Source organism: Apium graveolens, chromosome 2 (assembly GCF_009905375.1).
Source record: "Apium graveolens cultivar Ventura chromosome 2, ASM990537v1, whole genome shotgun sequence".
In the NCBI taxonomy this organism is placed as follows: domain Eukaryota; kingdom Viridiplantae; phylum Streptophyta; class Magnoliopsida; order Apiales; family Apiaceae; genus Apium; species Apium graveolens.
Genome location: NC_133648.1, coordinates 3,319,701 through 3,332,651, shown reverse-complemented (window position 1 = coordinate 3,332,651; position 12,951 = coordinate 3,319,701). Strand labels below are relative to the sequence as shown.

Sequence of the window (12,951 nt, the reverse complement as noted above, 5' to 3'; positions counted from 1 at the left end):
TATACATAATGTTCTGCAACTTTTCTCTTTGTGCTGCTGTGTAGTATATACAGATGTACAACTAAATTTGTAGTAATAGTAGATTTGAGACTCCTGGCTTTATTTCATTTTAGTCTCAACATTTTTTACTGTATTTTTTGACCCAATTTTTTTTAGTATAACCATGTTAAAGAACTTCTTCCCTTAAAAAATAAAAAATAAGATAGGAGTTAAATTCTATGAAAACCACTTTTTTTTATTGTAAACCTTTGAACCTTTGAGACCTTCTACTAGCAAAATCTTGCATAAAAATAATGCAAAACCTATTATGTTGCAAATCATGTTCTTCAAAAATTATTGTTTTATTCAAAATTTTGAATATTATGTACTGCATGTAAAACATTAGAAGATGTTTTATTTTAGTTTCGAGGAGATTACACATTCTATGTATTAAACTTATAAGATATTTAACAATTTTAATAAATTAATGATATTCGTAGAACATGATTCATAAAATAATATATTTTATAGTGTTTTGATTGCAAAATATATGTGTTTTTCGAGATCTCCAATATAATAGTGGTCTCCATAGAATTTTACTAAATACTGACAGTTAATTAATTGTATTTATTACTTTGAAATTAAAATAATTTCTTTAATTTCAATTATTCAATTGAATTTTTTTACAAGAATGACTAGAATAAAAAATCAACATTTTAATTTGTTAATAAAAAATGGCAAACTATGAGCTACATGACTTTATTGGCTTTCATATGAGCAATAATATACCCAACAAACTAAAAAATTAAACATTTATATTATTCAAAAAAACTAAAAATTATATATTAAAATAAATTAAGTGATGTAATTTTTTATTTTATTTATTATAAAATATTACTAAACTTTGGTCAAATCTTAGTCGATTTGATAAAAATCAAATTTGAAAGGGACGGAGAGTGGGAGTACTGGTTATCGATAGGTCTGTATAGGGATGGCAATCGGGTCGGTCGGAACGGATTTGGCGAAAACCAAACCCGAACCCGATTATTTTTTACTAAACCTGAACCCGAACCCGAACCCGGAAAAACCCGAACCACTAAACCCGAACCCGAACCCATCGGGTTCGGTTGATGGGTTCAGGTTCGGGTTCGGGTTTGTAGATCACTATCAAATTGTACCTTAATTTGCACAAACTCTAGTGAAAAATTATTATGATCTGATATGAGCAAAATGCTCATAAATACGACAATATTGAAATTTTTGGGGTTGAATTAGAGGGTTCAGATAAGACAATGGATCATACCTCTATGATTAAAACTGTTAGTAAAATAATGCAACAATCTTGACCTTTGGTATACTTGTATTGAACATGCTTGCTAAAAACATATTTAAACGACTTTAATGCAATAGTTTATAAAAATTAAATTTTTTTAGTACTAATATTAGTAATATATTATATTATATATTATATTACTACTTATAAAATATAAAATATTATTTATATATTAACACGGGTTTCGGATCGGGTTCGGGTTCGGGTCGGAATGGAACGGGTTTCGGGTTTTCGGGTTCGGGTCGGAACAGTATGCCTTAAACCCAAACCCGACCCGAAATTGGTTCGGGTTTAAAAATCAAACCCGAACCCGAATCCAAACCCGAAATATTCGGGTTCGGTAAAACCCAATCAGATCGGTACGAATCGGGTATCCATCGGTTCAGTATAAACTGCCATCCCTGGGTCTGTAGGGGTGGGGGATATCAACAGGCCTAAGATGCTGGACTAGCCTTACGCAAAACTATGGGCTTAGCCAGTAGGCCGAGCAAAACCCAACACAAAATAAAACAAATAATGATTTAGGAAAGAATAGTAACAATTTCTCTCACTTATATTAGTAATTTACATATAAATTTGTAAATTCAAGTGAAATTCGTTGTTGCCTTCATCACCTCGTCATGTTGGTGGATTCGTTACATACATAATTGTATGAATAGCCCCTCTCAGTATCCGTTCTCCAACTTTTAATGCTGCACAACAACTGTTTGATGATTTGCCTGTTACAGTCTGAGCTTCAATGGCCTTTTCAGGTAAGAAGATGTTTTTTTTACTAAACCCCAGATGGAAAAATTCATTTTTGCATCTTTTTATTGTTCCGAAACAGAGGCAACAATGTGTCTCATTTTACTCTGCTATTCCAACTTCTTCGAGTTTTCGAGACCTATGCAATGTTGTTTGCAATGGCATTGGCAGTTTAGATGACTTGGAAGTGAGTCTCAACAAATTCAATGTTCCTTTAACATCATCCCTTGTTACCCAAGTTCTTCAATCTTGTAAACACCAAGCTGCTACAAGGAGGCTGCTAAGGTTTTTCTTATGGTCGCGGACAACTTTGGAATCTAAATTGGAGGATAAGGATTTTAATTTTGCAATTCGTTATTTTTCTGAGATTAAAGACTTCACGGCGATTGACATTTTGATGTCAGACTTTGGTAAGGATGGGAGGGCAATGGAAACTACTACTTTTGCTGAAGTAGCTCATACATTGGTTAAATTGGGGATGGAGGATCAAGCGTTGGGTGTTTTCAAGAATCTAAATAAGTTTAAGTGTGCCTATAGTAGTGCCACGGTCACTGCTATGGTAAGTGCTTTATGTGCAAAAGGGCATACAAAGAGAGCAGAAGGGGTTATTTCGCACCATAAACATGCAATTTCATCTGTAAAGCCTTGCATTTATAGAAACCTGCTTTATGGATGGTCTGTGAAGGGGAATGTTATAGAAGCACGGAGAATATTCAAAAATATGATAGCTGCGGGAATCATGCCGGATCTTTATTGCTTTAACACATTCCTTAGGTGCATTTGTAAGAGAAACCTGAAATCTAATCCTTCTGCTCTAGTTCCATCTGCTTTGAATGTGATAATGGAAATGAGGACCTGCAAGTTGGAGCCAACTTCAGTTACTTATAATATATTGCTTTCCAGCTTGAGTAAATGTAGAAGAATCAAAGAATCTATTAAAATTCTTGATACTATGAAAGATTCTGGTTGCTCTCCGGATTGGTTTAGCTACTACGTTGTTGCTAGGGTGCTGTATCTAACTGGTAGATTTGGAATAGGTAAGCGATTAGTTGATGAGATGGTTGAAGTTGGAATAGTTCCAGAAGGCAAGTTTTATTATGATTTAGTTGGCGTTCTATGCGGAGTTGACAGGCCAAATTATGCTCTTGAGCTGTTTGAATTGATGAAGAAAAGCTCTTTAGGTGGTTATGGACCAATTTATGATTTAATTATACCAAAGCTTTGTAGAGGAGGAGATTTTATAAAGGCCAGAGAACTTTGGGACGAGGCAATAGCTATGGGTGTTGATCTTCAAGTGTCCAGTGATGTGTTGGACCCATCTGTTACTGAGGTGTTTAAGCCAACGAGAAAGGTGGAAGATAAGATATGCCTTGTGAACCACAATACCAAGCCGAAAAGGAATCAAGCAGGTCCAGTCAAAAACATGAAAAGGGGAAAAAAGAGAAAGATCTATAAGAAGAAGAAGCATACATCTAAAAGGAAGAAAAAGGTTTCATCATGATTAAAATATATAGAGGTATCCTTCCTTGCCGCCAGTTTTCTTTATGATTCTTCTTACTCTCACATTTGCCTTTTAAACTGCACCAAGCCGAAAAGGAATTAAGCTGGTCCAGATGAAGATATGCGAAACGGAAAAAGGCTAATATGCATGAGAATCATACAGTGAATTTCACGAGGAATGTAAATCGGTAATGTGTACTAAGAATCATAAAATATAAATGAGAAATGGAAAAAAAATTATGTGTAGAATGTTACAATGAAAAAGAAGAAATTTGATACATAGATATCAGATTCATTATTTTATTTTATTATTCCTTGCTGCATAACTTATTTCTATATTCTTCTTCATTTCATATCGAAAGAAATTGCGTTTTACTGTGGACTTCTATGTTACTGTAGCTCTTTCTTCTGTTGGAACATACTGTTCTGGTTTGTGAATTTAGACAATGCTGGATTCACAGCCTCGGTTAATTTGGCAAAATGCTTTCTGATCTAAAACTCTAACTTCTAACTGGATTTCTATACTTAACTATTAAATTGTTTCAATATCCGATACCCTAATCTGCTGGCTTCGTTTGTAGTTAATTTTGTATTCACCGTAATGTATATTATCATGTTATTTCAATGATTTATGGCTATTTCTAAGAAGATAGTTCAATATGTGATACCTATTGCTACCAGTCATGAGCGTGGTTAACTTGAAGCTCTATCTTGAAGGGGAAGATGTTTCTTTGCAATGTGAAATTGTGAATTTAAGCTAATTGCCATACTGCACTTGTTTCCTAATTTGTGTGTGGCTGGGAATTTACTAATGTTACAAGGTCAGAACTAGAGTCCCGTGTTTTATTCTGCATTATCTTTACAGTGTCCAGGCATTGGCAATTGTTATGACATTTGTGCATCATAATAATTCAGAAATAAGTGGCGTGTGGTTTGATTAGGGGTGTACGGAGAAGTGTCAAGATTATGTGGAGCTAAATATAAAGCAAAGTGGCCTTTTTGGTTTATTGACCATAGATACATGTGATGTTTTTACTTGATAGGTTCTTGAAAGGTTGTCGTGTTGGAGTCCTAATTCAATGTAGACGCGGCTTTGGTTGGTTTTGCTTGGTTAGCTTTATCCGGTTCTAGTAGTCCTAACACCAAAGCTCTGCTAATTCAGTATGTCATGTTTATTGTCCGGATTGAGGGTCTCGTACCAAGGATCTACTTTAGTACCAAATCCGATCCATTTGCGATACGATACAAACTATTTGTACTGCACTTAGAAGTTAGAAGATCATGTGAACTCAGAAATTTCATGTCTCTACATTAACACACGGTTTGCAGCTAGTTTTTACACCAGAATAAGAAGTGACTAATGGAAATGAAGAACGATTCTCATGACAAGTACCATGTACTCTTTATAAGTTTAGATGGCGGTAAACAAAATGGACTAATTAAGAATTTCCTGGAGTTCACATATGTTTGTTTTGTATTAAATTTTACCTTGATATGTTTGATAAAACTTTTTAAATTTTTTTTATCATATGAAACCCGCAGCCGCTATTCGTACTGGTTAAACCTCCACGGGGTCACGCAATAACATGTTTGTGACACAGAACTAAGGCCCCGTTTGGTATTGCTGTTGCAAACGGGTAGAACAGCTTTTTGCTGAAAAGCTGTCAAAAATGTGTTTCGTAAATTTTAAAATCTTGGTAAATTTTAAAAGCTGTTGTCTGGAAAAACGTTTTTGATCTAAAAGCTGCTGTTAGTTTTGAAAAAAGTTGTCTTTAGCTTTTATAAGAAGTAGTTATTAGTTTCACCATCAACCCTTCTAAAAAAACATTATATTTATATATTATATCTCAAAATATGCATAAATTAAAAAAATTACCAAACAACCATCTAATTTTCTTGACAACATTTTTTCTTTCCACCAACATTTTTTCTTACAGTACAGCAGTTTTCAACAGCACTCCTAAACGGAACCTTGTTATATTCTAAAAACAAGATCAATTACTTAAAAAACAATTATAATACTTCAGTTGCTTTCATCACAGAAACTCAGAAAAAAATCACTTTAATAAAATTTATGATTTACAATATTACTGGAAATTATATTTTTTATAATATTAACCTAAAAGAAATTATATTTTCATCTAATATTTGCTTTATAAAGGAGTTATTATAAAAACTGGGCCTAAAAAACATTCAGAGTCCAAAAACAAGTAAAACCAAAGCCCGGCCCAAGTTGGGAAATTAGGGTTTTACAGGTATCATCATATAAAGGTACATAAAACACACTTACATCAGCCGTTGATACATTTCGGGGAAGAGAAGAAGATACATACAGAGCCTTGAAACCTATACTTACATACATCAATGGCTCCCAAAGCGAAAACCAGTAGAAACCCAGATTTGATACGCGGTGTAGGAAAGTATTCGAGGTCGCAAATGTATCACAAGCGTGGTCTCTGGGCTATTAAGGCCAAAAACGGCGGCGTTTTCCCCAGACACGATGCTCAGCCCAAATCTGAAGCTCCTGTTGAGAAGCCACCTAAGTTTTACCCAGCTGATGATGTTAAGAAGCCTTGCTTTAACAAGCGCAAGCTCAGGCCTACCAAGCTCAGGTACTACCTCTCTCTCTCTCTCTCTCCCTCTCTTTCATTTTGATGTTTTGTAAAATGATGATTAATTTGACCGAGCTCAGTCTCTCTCTCTCCTCTCTCAATCTCTCTCTCTCTCTCTTTTTGATGTTTTGTAAAATGATGATTAATTTGACCGAGCATAGGCAGTCTCTCTCTCTCTCTCCCTCCTCATATTCATGTTTTGTAAAGTAATTATTAATTTGGAAACGATATAATAAAGACATTGTATTTTTAGTCAATAAATGAATAATTTTATTTGGGTCCGATATGTTATGGACAATGCATGAATAATCTCGATAAATGGATAAAATGCTTGTGTTTTGAGGCTTGAAGTTTAATTGGATTGTGTATTAAAATATTTGTGAAGACTGGAAGTTTATTATTTGTTTGTTGTGGGTTGTAGGGCAAGTATTACACCTGGAACTGTTTTGATTATATTGGCTGGGAGGTTCAAGGGAAAGAGGGTCGTGTTCCTTAAGCAGCTTGCTTCTGGCCTACTTCTCGTTACTGGTAATTTCATTATCTGTTTGTTTGTTACTATTGTGTTATTATTCATATCTAGTGATAGTGTGTTATGGAATTTGTAAGTTGCAATGTGATATTTTTGCTTACTACTCTTAGTTGATAAATCAAATGTCACTTCACACTAGGCTCTGTCATTACTTTGGTTGAGATGCATTTATAAATTGTTGATTTTTGTATAATGCTGCAGTAATTTTATAAAAATTACTATATGATTGTCACAATATGTATGTAAATTCATTTCAGTTATCCTTTTCTTGGATTTTTAGTTTGAGTTGTTTGTATAGTTGACAGACAATATTCTTTACGTTCCTGGCCCTGAACATTACAGAAGATGTGAGTTTGTGGTTAAAACTTCACCGTTCCTGATTGCGGTGTTTGAGATTTTTATTAGAAATGTCCCCCATTTGACTTTGTTGAGTTTAGGCAGACTGTGCTGTCCGTTCCATTTAAATTTGTCATTACGGTTTCGGGACAATTTCCTTTTCCCAATCTCAGTTATCAGCAATTTAATGTAACTAAATTTTTGATTGTCAATACAATTCGAAATTCACTTCAAGCAGCTTATTGATCAAGGCACACAGAACCAAAAATAATCAGGATTGAAGTTTTGCACCATTGAAATATAGTCTATGACATTTTATGTCTAATGGATTTTATCTAAATTTGTGTTGCAATAAGACTGTCTTTCGATCTATATTATATAGGAAGCAAAATGTTGAAAATACCTTGTCGGTTTTAGTGGACTTGAGTGCAACCACATCCCTGTATTATGCAGATTTTATAAACTTTCTGATAAAATCTAGCTTTTTAGTCTCCATCTAACATGAAACTGGCATACACTTTCTACTATTCTGCTTCGAATAGAGAAGAATCTCCATGTTCTCTGGTCCTCTTCATTACATGCTTTTGCATGTGTGTCAGGTGTACTTTTTAGAGAGTTTGATCCACTAGAATCTTTGTTATCTGTTATTTTTAGTTGGAAATATAGTTTAGCTTTCTGTTTTCAGGAAGTAATGGGTGTTTTTTTGGAGCTATTTTTATTGTTATTTGATTTCAGGTCTGTTATTTCATCTTAATTTTAACGGTTTCCATATCATTTTTTTATTTTGTAAAAGGTCCATTTAAGGTTAATGGTGTCCCTCTGAGGCGTGTAAACCAGGCCTATGTAATTGCTACATCAACTAAAGTCAACTTAGATGGGGTTAATGTTGAAAAGTTTGATGACAAATACTTTGCCAAGGAAGTGGAGAAGAAAAAGAAGAAAGTAGAGGGAGAATTTTTTGCGGCTGAGAAAGATGTAAGTACTGTTTGTGCATGTAAAACTAATCTCTTCTGAAAATGATGCTTACCAATTAGACTAAGCTTTGCTTCTACTTTGGAATTTGTAGGATAAGAAGATCCTCCCACAAGGGAAGAAGGAAGATCAGCAAGCAGTGGATGCTATCTTATTGAAATCCATCGAGTGTGTCCCAGATTTGAAAACCTACCTAAGTGCTAGGTTTTCCCTCATGTCGGGAATGAAACCCCATGAACTTGTTTTCTAATTGGTCAAGTATACACAAGTGCGATTGTATTGTTTTCTTCCTTTACGAGGGAGGTGAATACTCTAGTTTTGCAATGTACGAGGCTCTTACATTATTATGCTTGATTTTGCAATTAGAATCGAGGGGCTGTTTTTTTTTTGTCTTGTTAGCTACTAAGATGACTGATACTTTTTCAAGTGAAATCATTCTATTTTATTTCAGTAGTCTGCGATTACCGACACCATTTCAATTTCTTTATGAATGTTGTGGGTGTCACAACTTCACTGATAAATGAAAGATTTTCTGGGCATCTATAGTGTAGCTTAACTTAATCCAGTGTTTTGTTATATTACCTGAAAAAAGAACAAAATTAAAGGCAGATCTTACTTGTGATAGAATTTGATGCTGATTGAGATTTGGGAAAGATTTGTGAAAACAGCTTGGAATCCTATGATTGTTAAACTCACATTAGAGTTTCTTGTAGAACTGAATCAAAAAGTAAGGTACAACTAGAACAAAACACAAACATAAATCATAAACATGCAACACTGTATTTGATATTGCTTGGTCTGAAACAACCAAACTCTAACAAAGAAACTGCTCTCATCTCAAACATATTTTCATAGCATACTGTCTGCTCGAGCTGGCAGTCTCCTGAAGAAATTGTTAGGAACCGAAGGCTGCTTACTCCTAAATCTGGGGTGCCTTAGTACAAACAGCCCTGCCACCAAAATCACTATTCTGAAAGGAGTTACATAAAGAGCAACAGCAGTGACAAGGCAGAAGATCACAAAGAGGCTTGTTGCTCTTGGATCTCTCCAGCTTAGCAGAGCCTCAAATCTCTCTCCCTGCGTCGCCATGTCCCCTACAACGGTCTGAATTCTTCCTGCCACACTCCTTAGCCTGTCGTATCGCATTTTAGTGACATCTTGAGCTTTCGATGTAGGGAAAGTGTCAAACTCTTCGTCTAGTTCATCCGGATGAACTGCTTCTGCCCAAGAAAGTTTAGTATCCATGTGTGGGGGATGTCGTGGCCTGAATCGAAAATTCCATATTCCTATGAGAAACATGTAAAGGAATATTGTTGGGAGTATTAGCTCTGGGAAGCAGATTAGTATGAAGAATAGTATATGGACTAAAACTGAAGTGATGGGGTTCTTCCACTGACAAACTTCACCAAGCCATTTGCTCATAGAGATAGCCCCGGAGAACAACGAAACGATCCTGAAGAAGTTTGCTTTGCTTCTTCGCATGCTCCACATGTGAGAATCTACATCAAGCATGTACTCAACAACTTCTTTTCGTAGTGGTGGCTCAGCTCGCGCAAGCCTCACTGCCACAATGTTCATGGCCTGAAATCTCAAGAAGTCCAACTGGCTTACAGTGAAAGGATGCAGGTAATGCATTTTTGGCAACAAGGGGTGCCAATAAAGGTAGATCATGTTTGCTAATGACAAGCAAGTGAACCGGAAAGCAAGCTGAAGTTCACCCATTTTCTTGACCCCTGATGGTTGAAGAACTAAAAGGGGATAAGAATGTGTGTAGATGCGATCAGTTTCAAGGGTTGATAATCTGATCCTTACCTTTCCGATCCTGGAGTCCTTTCCAGTCCCTCCGCCACCAGGCTTCTCATTCGCTCCCAAGTGGCAGTTGTCAAATGCACCTAGAGTAATCACAGTGCAAGGGTCATAAACCTCCCATGTGTATTGCTCATTCCATTTTGGACTAGAGCTACCGACTATTGTTCTGGTCCTTACCCATTTCTGACCATATTTTGCTACGCAGTAAGCATCCGTGGTTCCTCTTCCATCCCTTGTTTTCATTGGAAGAAGCCCTTGTGCACTTAAAATACCCACCTCAAGAATACCTATAGGCTGCTTCCATAGTTGTCGATCAGTAGGCCTTTGATCACTAATGTACATAGTTGATTCATCTAGCACATGATATGCACCTTCAAGACATGCTCTGAGGTGAATTCTAGTTGAAAACTTGAGCTCCATTCTCCTGTCTCCTTCCAAGACTCCAAAACCAAACTTCTCCAAGTTGAACCAACGAGAGTGAAAGGGCCGATGATCTAGCCGCTTCTCAAAGATGTTAAGCGGCAATTGTATCCTTCCCACGGTTTCATCCCTTGAGGCTGTTTTGTTCTCTACTGTTAGCACTAATTGTTCTTCAAAAGGCTCTGCAGCCACGAAGATTAAGTCCTCGTTCCAGAAGGGATTAGTTGTTTTTGTTGGACATATCTTTGTCTTTAGTATCTGATTTCCGACTTGAGCTTTGACATAAACCTGAGGGAGTTGGCTCTTGTCTGCTGATTCTACATCTTGAGCTTCAATCACATTTACTCTCAGATACCAAAGTTTCGGAGAAACATATACCTTGGAGCGAACGCTATATACTCCCTCACCTTGAACTGTTGCAGCATCAGAATGCCAAGCATCCGGGAAGGCTTCATCAGCTTGGGTTCCCATCCAAACTGCTAGCATTACTTCCCCTCTTAGCTTGTTCTCACCTCGACGATCCTCAAGTCTATACCACTGAGGTGCCAAAGGGCTGTCTGGAGGAACCCTAGTAGGCACTTCATTCATATCAAACACCACTCTTCCCAAATAATCATCTCTAGCAACCATATCTTTGTCTCTCACAAATACTTCAAGAACTGAAGACTGAATTTTGTCTTTCGAGAAGGCAAACACTTGTTTCCATTCAGGGTTAGATCTCTTCGTAAAGTGCTGGGTTTTTCCTTTGTAGTTCCCTAGTTTCACCTCGACATACGGGTCTAAGCTCCCTGTTACTTGATTAGGAGGAAGATCTTTTGCTTTGACAACTCGAACATACAGATAGTACATTTGTTCAACAAGATCATAAGTGCTAGTGATTCTTTCGCTGCTTATCCAACCCCCTCCTCCACGTACACCACCATGTGGCCATCGTTCCCCTAGCTGAGGTTTTGTGTCCTTGAGCTTATAGTCGTCTTGGTTAGGAGCACTCATTCTGTCAATGGGAGGGACTGAAATGATGGTGACACAATGAAGTCGACTAGCTGAGATTTAAAGAGGATAACTTCAGAGTGCTGCTAACGACAGGTCCTAATGCTTTAACTTGGAGAGCAACTCATGAGAAACATGCTTAGTTTTCAGCAAGACAGGTATGAACAAGATTTCCAATGAAGAGAGTGCTGCTAAAACTGGCTTAAAACTACGCGGGGCGAGTAAATTGAAGATATGCACTTAGTCTAGCAGAACATATGATTATTGCTCTTTGGCAGGTTGAAGATAGCTTGCTTCTTGCTGGACTAGTGACAAACTTTTATCCCAGAACCATTTAATAGAAGAATAGAAGAAGTTTAAATATCACGCATTGAGTAGAGCCTGCTTTTATCACGAAAGTCAGCTGTAAATCTGCATCACTGGCTCACTTTTCTTGCAATTGCCTGAAGTTTATAGAAGCTTTTGCCTGCTTATGATAAATAGTTTTTGCGGTGAGTATGAAATCTTCATAAAGTTGGCTTCTATATCACTATATGTCCGCAGTAATTCGTGCTGTGATTGAGGCTGTGGTAGTGTAAACTGTGCTTTACAGATAGAAAGCTAGAAAGGAAGAAGAGAAGAACAAATGAATTTGTTTTTTTGCAAAAGAATTAAGATTACAACAAACTTAATACAGTAGTATTCTGCTTGAGTAATCTAAAGATAGCTGCTTTCTTTAAACGCATTGGTATAGAAATGCTACTTTGTTAGTCAAAATTATCTTTATACAGTTAGCAAGAATAATATGCTTGATGCTCCCATCCAGATGACAAAGATGTTCTTTTAGATATGCAAATCATACTCTGCCAAGTACTTTTTTTTATCGTAGGGAACTCGCAGCTGTTACCTTTCCGGGACACACTGGGTAAACCTCACGGGCTCACGCAATAGCCTTAGAATCACGTGAACCAAGGTAAACCGCATTTAAGCGACAGGCTCTGGCTGCCAAGTACTACCGGTCTTTCTCTGTAAAATATTATGTCCTCCTTTGTGGATCAGTCTTTCTCCATACTGTGGTTTCGGAAACCCACACACCTCGTTCACCACGACAGCCAGTATCGGAACAAGGATCAACGATCCAGCCCTGGATTTATACTTGCTGCTAATACAAACTCAGAAGTTTGAGCAAGAACTCTGAAAACCTAACATTTCTCAGTGTTCAACTGCAGTTACACTAGGTTGCTTAAAGGCCAAAATTCGACAAATGAATCACGTAATGTTTATGATATTCGAGAATCCAAGCAAACGAGTTGAACAAAAAAAGATTGCATCTGTGATCATCTTTTGCTTTTTCTTTAAGCACCACTCCCTTTTGTAAAGATGCTTTTGTTCCTCTTTATTCTTCATCATCTTCTTTAACCTAATTTATTCTTCTTCTAGCCTTTGCTCCTTTAGATTGTAAATATGGTAACATCTGTATCCCCAAAAGCTATTCTCCCATTTATCTTGTTCTTCCTAGCTTGTTAGGCTATCTCATCTAAATATGATGAAATCATGATGTGTTACATCTAACCAAGAAAGATCAGAAATTTCAAGTTCTGCATGAGCTAGTGTTAGTTCAGGGATTGCATTGCATGCTTGTATATGCATGATGCTTAATTCATTCGGATTTGAAACTCTTACACTAGTGACTAGACAATTTAATAACATCATAATTGTCTCTATTTTTACAAGTCGACTCGAGCCAA

At 36.6% G+C, this 12,951-nt stretch overlaps 3 protein-coding genes across 3 annotated transcripts; 2 read left to right on the top strand and 1 right to left on the bottom strand.

Moving 5' to 3' along the window:
• Positions 1 to 1,786: 1,786 nt before the first annotated feature.
• LOC141706718 (pentatricopeptide repeat-containing protein At5g61370, mitochondrial) lies at positions 1,787 to 3,799 on the top strand. The gene has a single exon (XM_074509524.1). The coding sequence runs from the start codon at positions 2,052 to 2,054 to the stop codon at positions 3,555 to 3,557; it is 1,506 nt and encodes a 501-aa protein (XP_074365625.1). The 5' UTR covers positions 1,787 to 2,051; the 3' UTR covers positions 3,558 to 3,799.
• A 2,061-nt stretch (positions 3,800 to 5,860) lies between these two features.
• LOC141706717 (large ribosomal subunit protein eL6z-like) lies at positions 5,861 to 8,450 on the top strand. Its single transcript, XM_074509523.1, has 4 exons — positions 5,861 to 6,168; positions 6,590 to 6,696; positions 7,827 to 8,008; positions 8,100 to 8,450. The coding sequence occupies exons 1-4, from the start codon at positions 5,921 to 5,923 to the stop codon at positions 8,253 to 8,255; spliced, it is 693 nt and encodes a 230-aa protein (XP_074365624.1). The 5' UTR covers positions 5,861 to 5,920; the 3' UTR covers positions 8,256 to 8,450.
• Positions 8,451 to 8,616: 166 nt separating this feature from the next.
• On the bottom strand, positions 8,617 to 11,965 carry LOC141706716 (FT-interacting protein 1). The gene has a single exon (XM_074509522.1). It carries the CDS (start codon positions 11,225 to 11,227, stop codon positions 8,855 to 8,857), a length of 2,373 nt encoding a protein of 790 aa, XP_074365623.1. The 5' UTR covers positions 11,228 to 11,965; the 3' UTR covers positions 8,617 to 8,854.
• Positions 11,966 to 12,951: the final 986 nt, after the last annotated feature.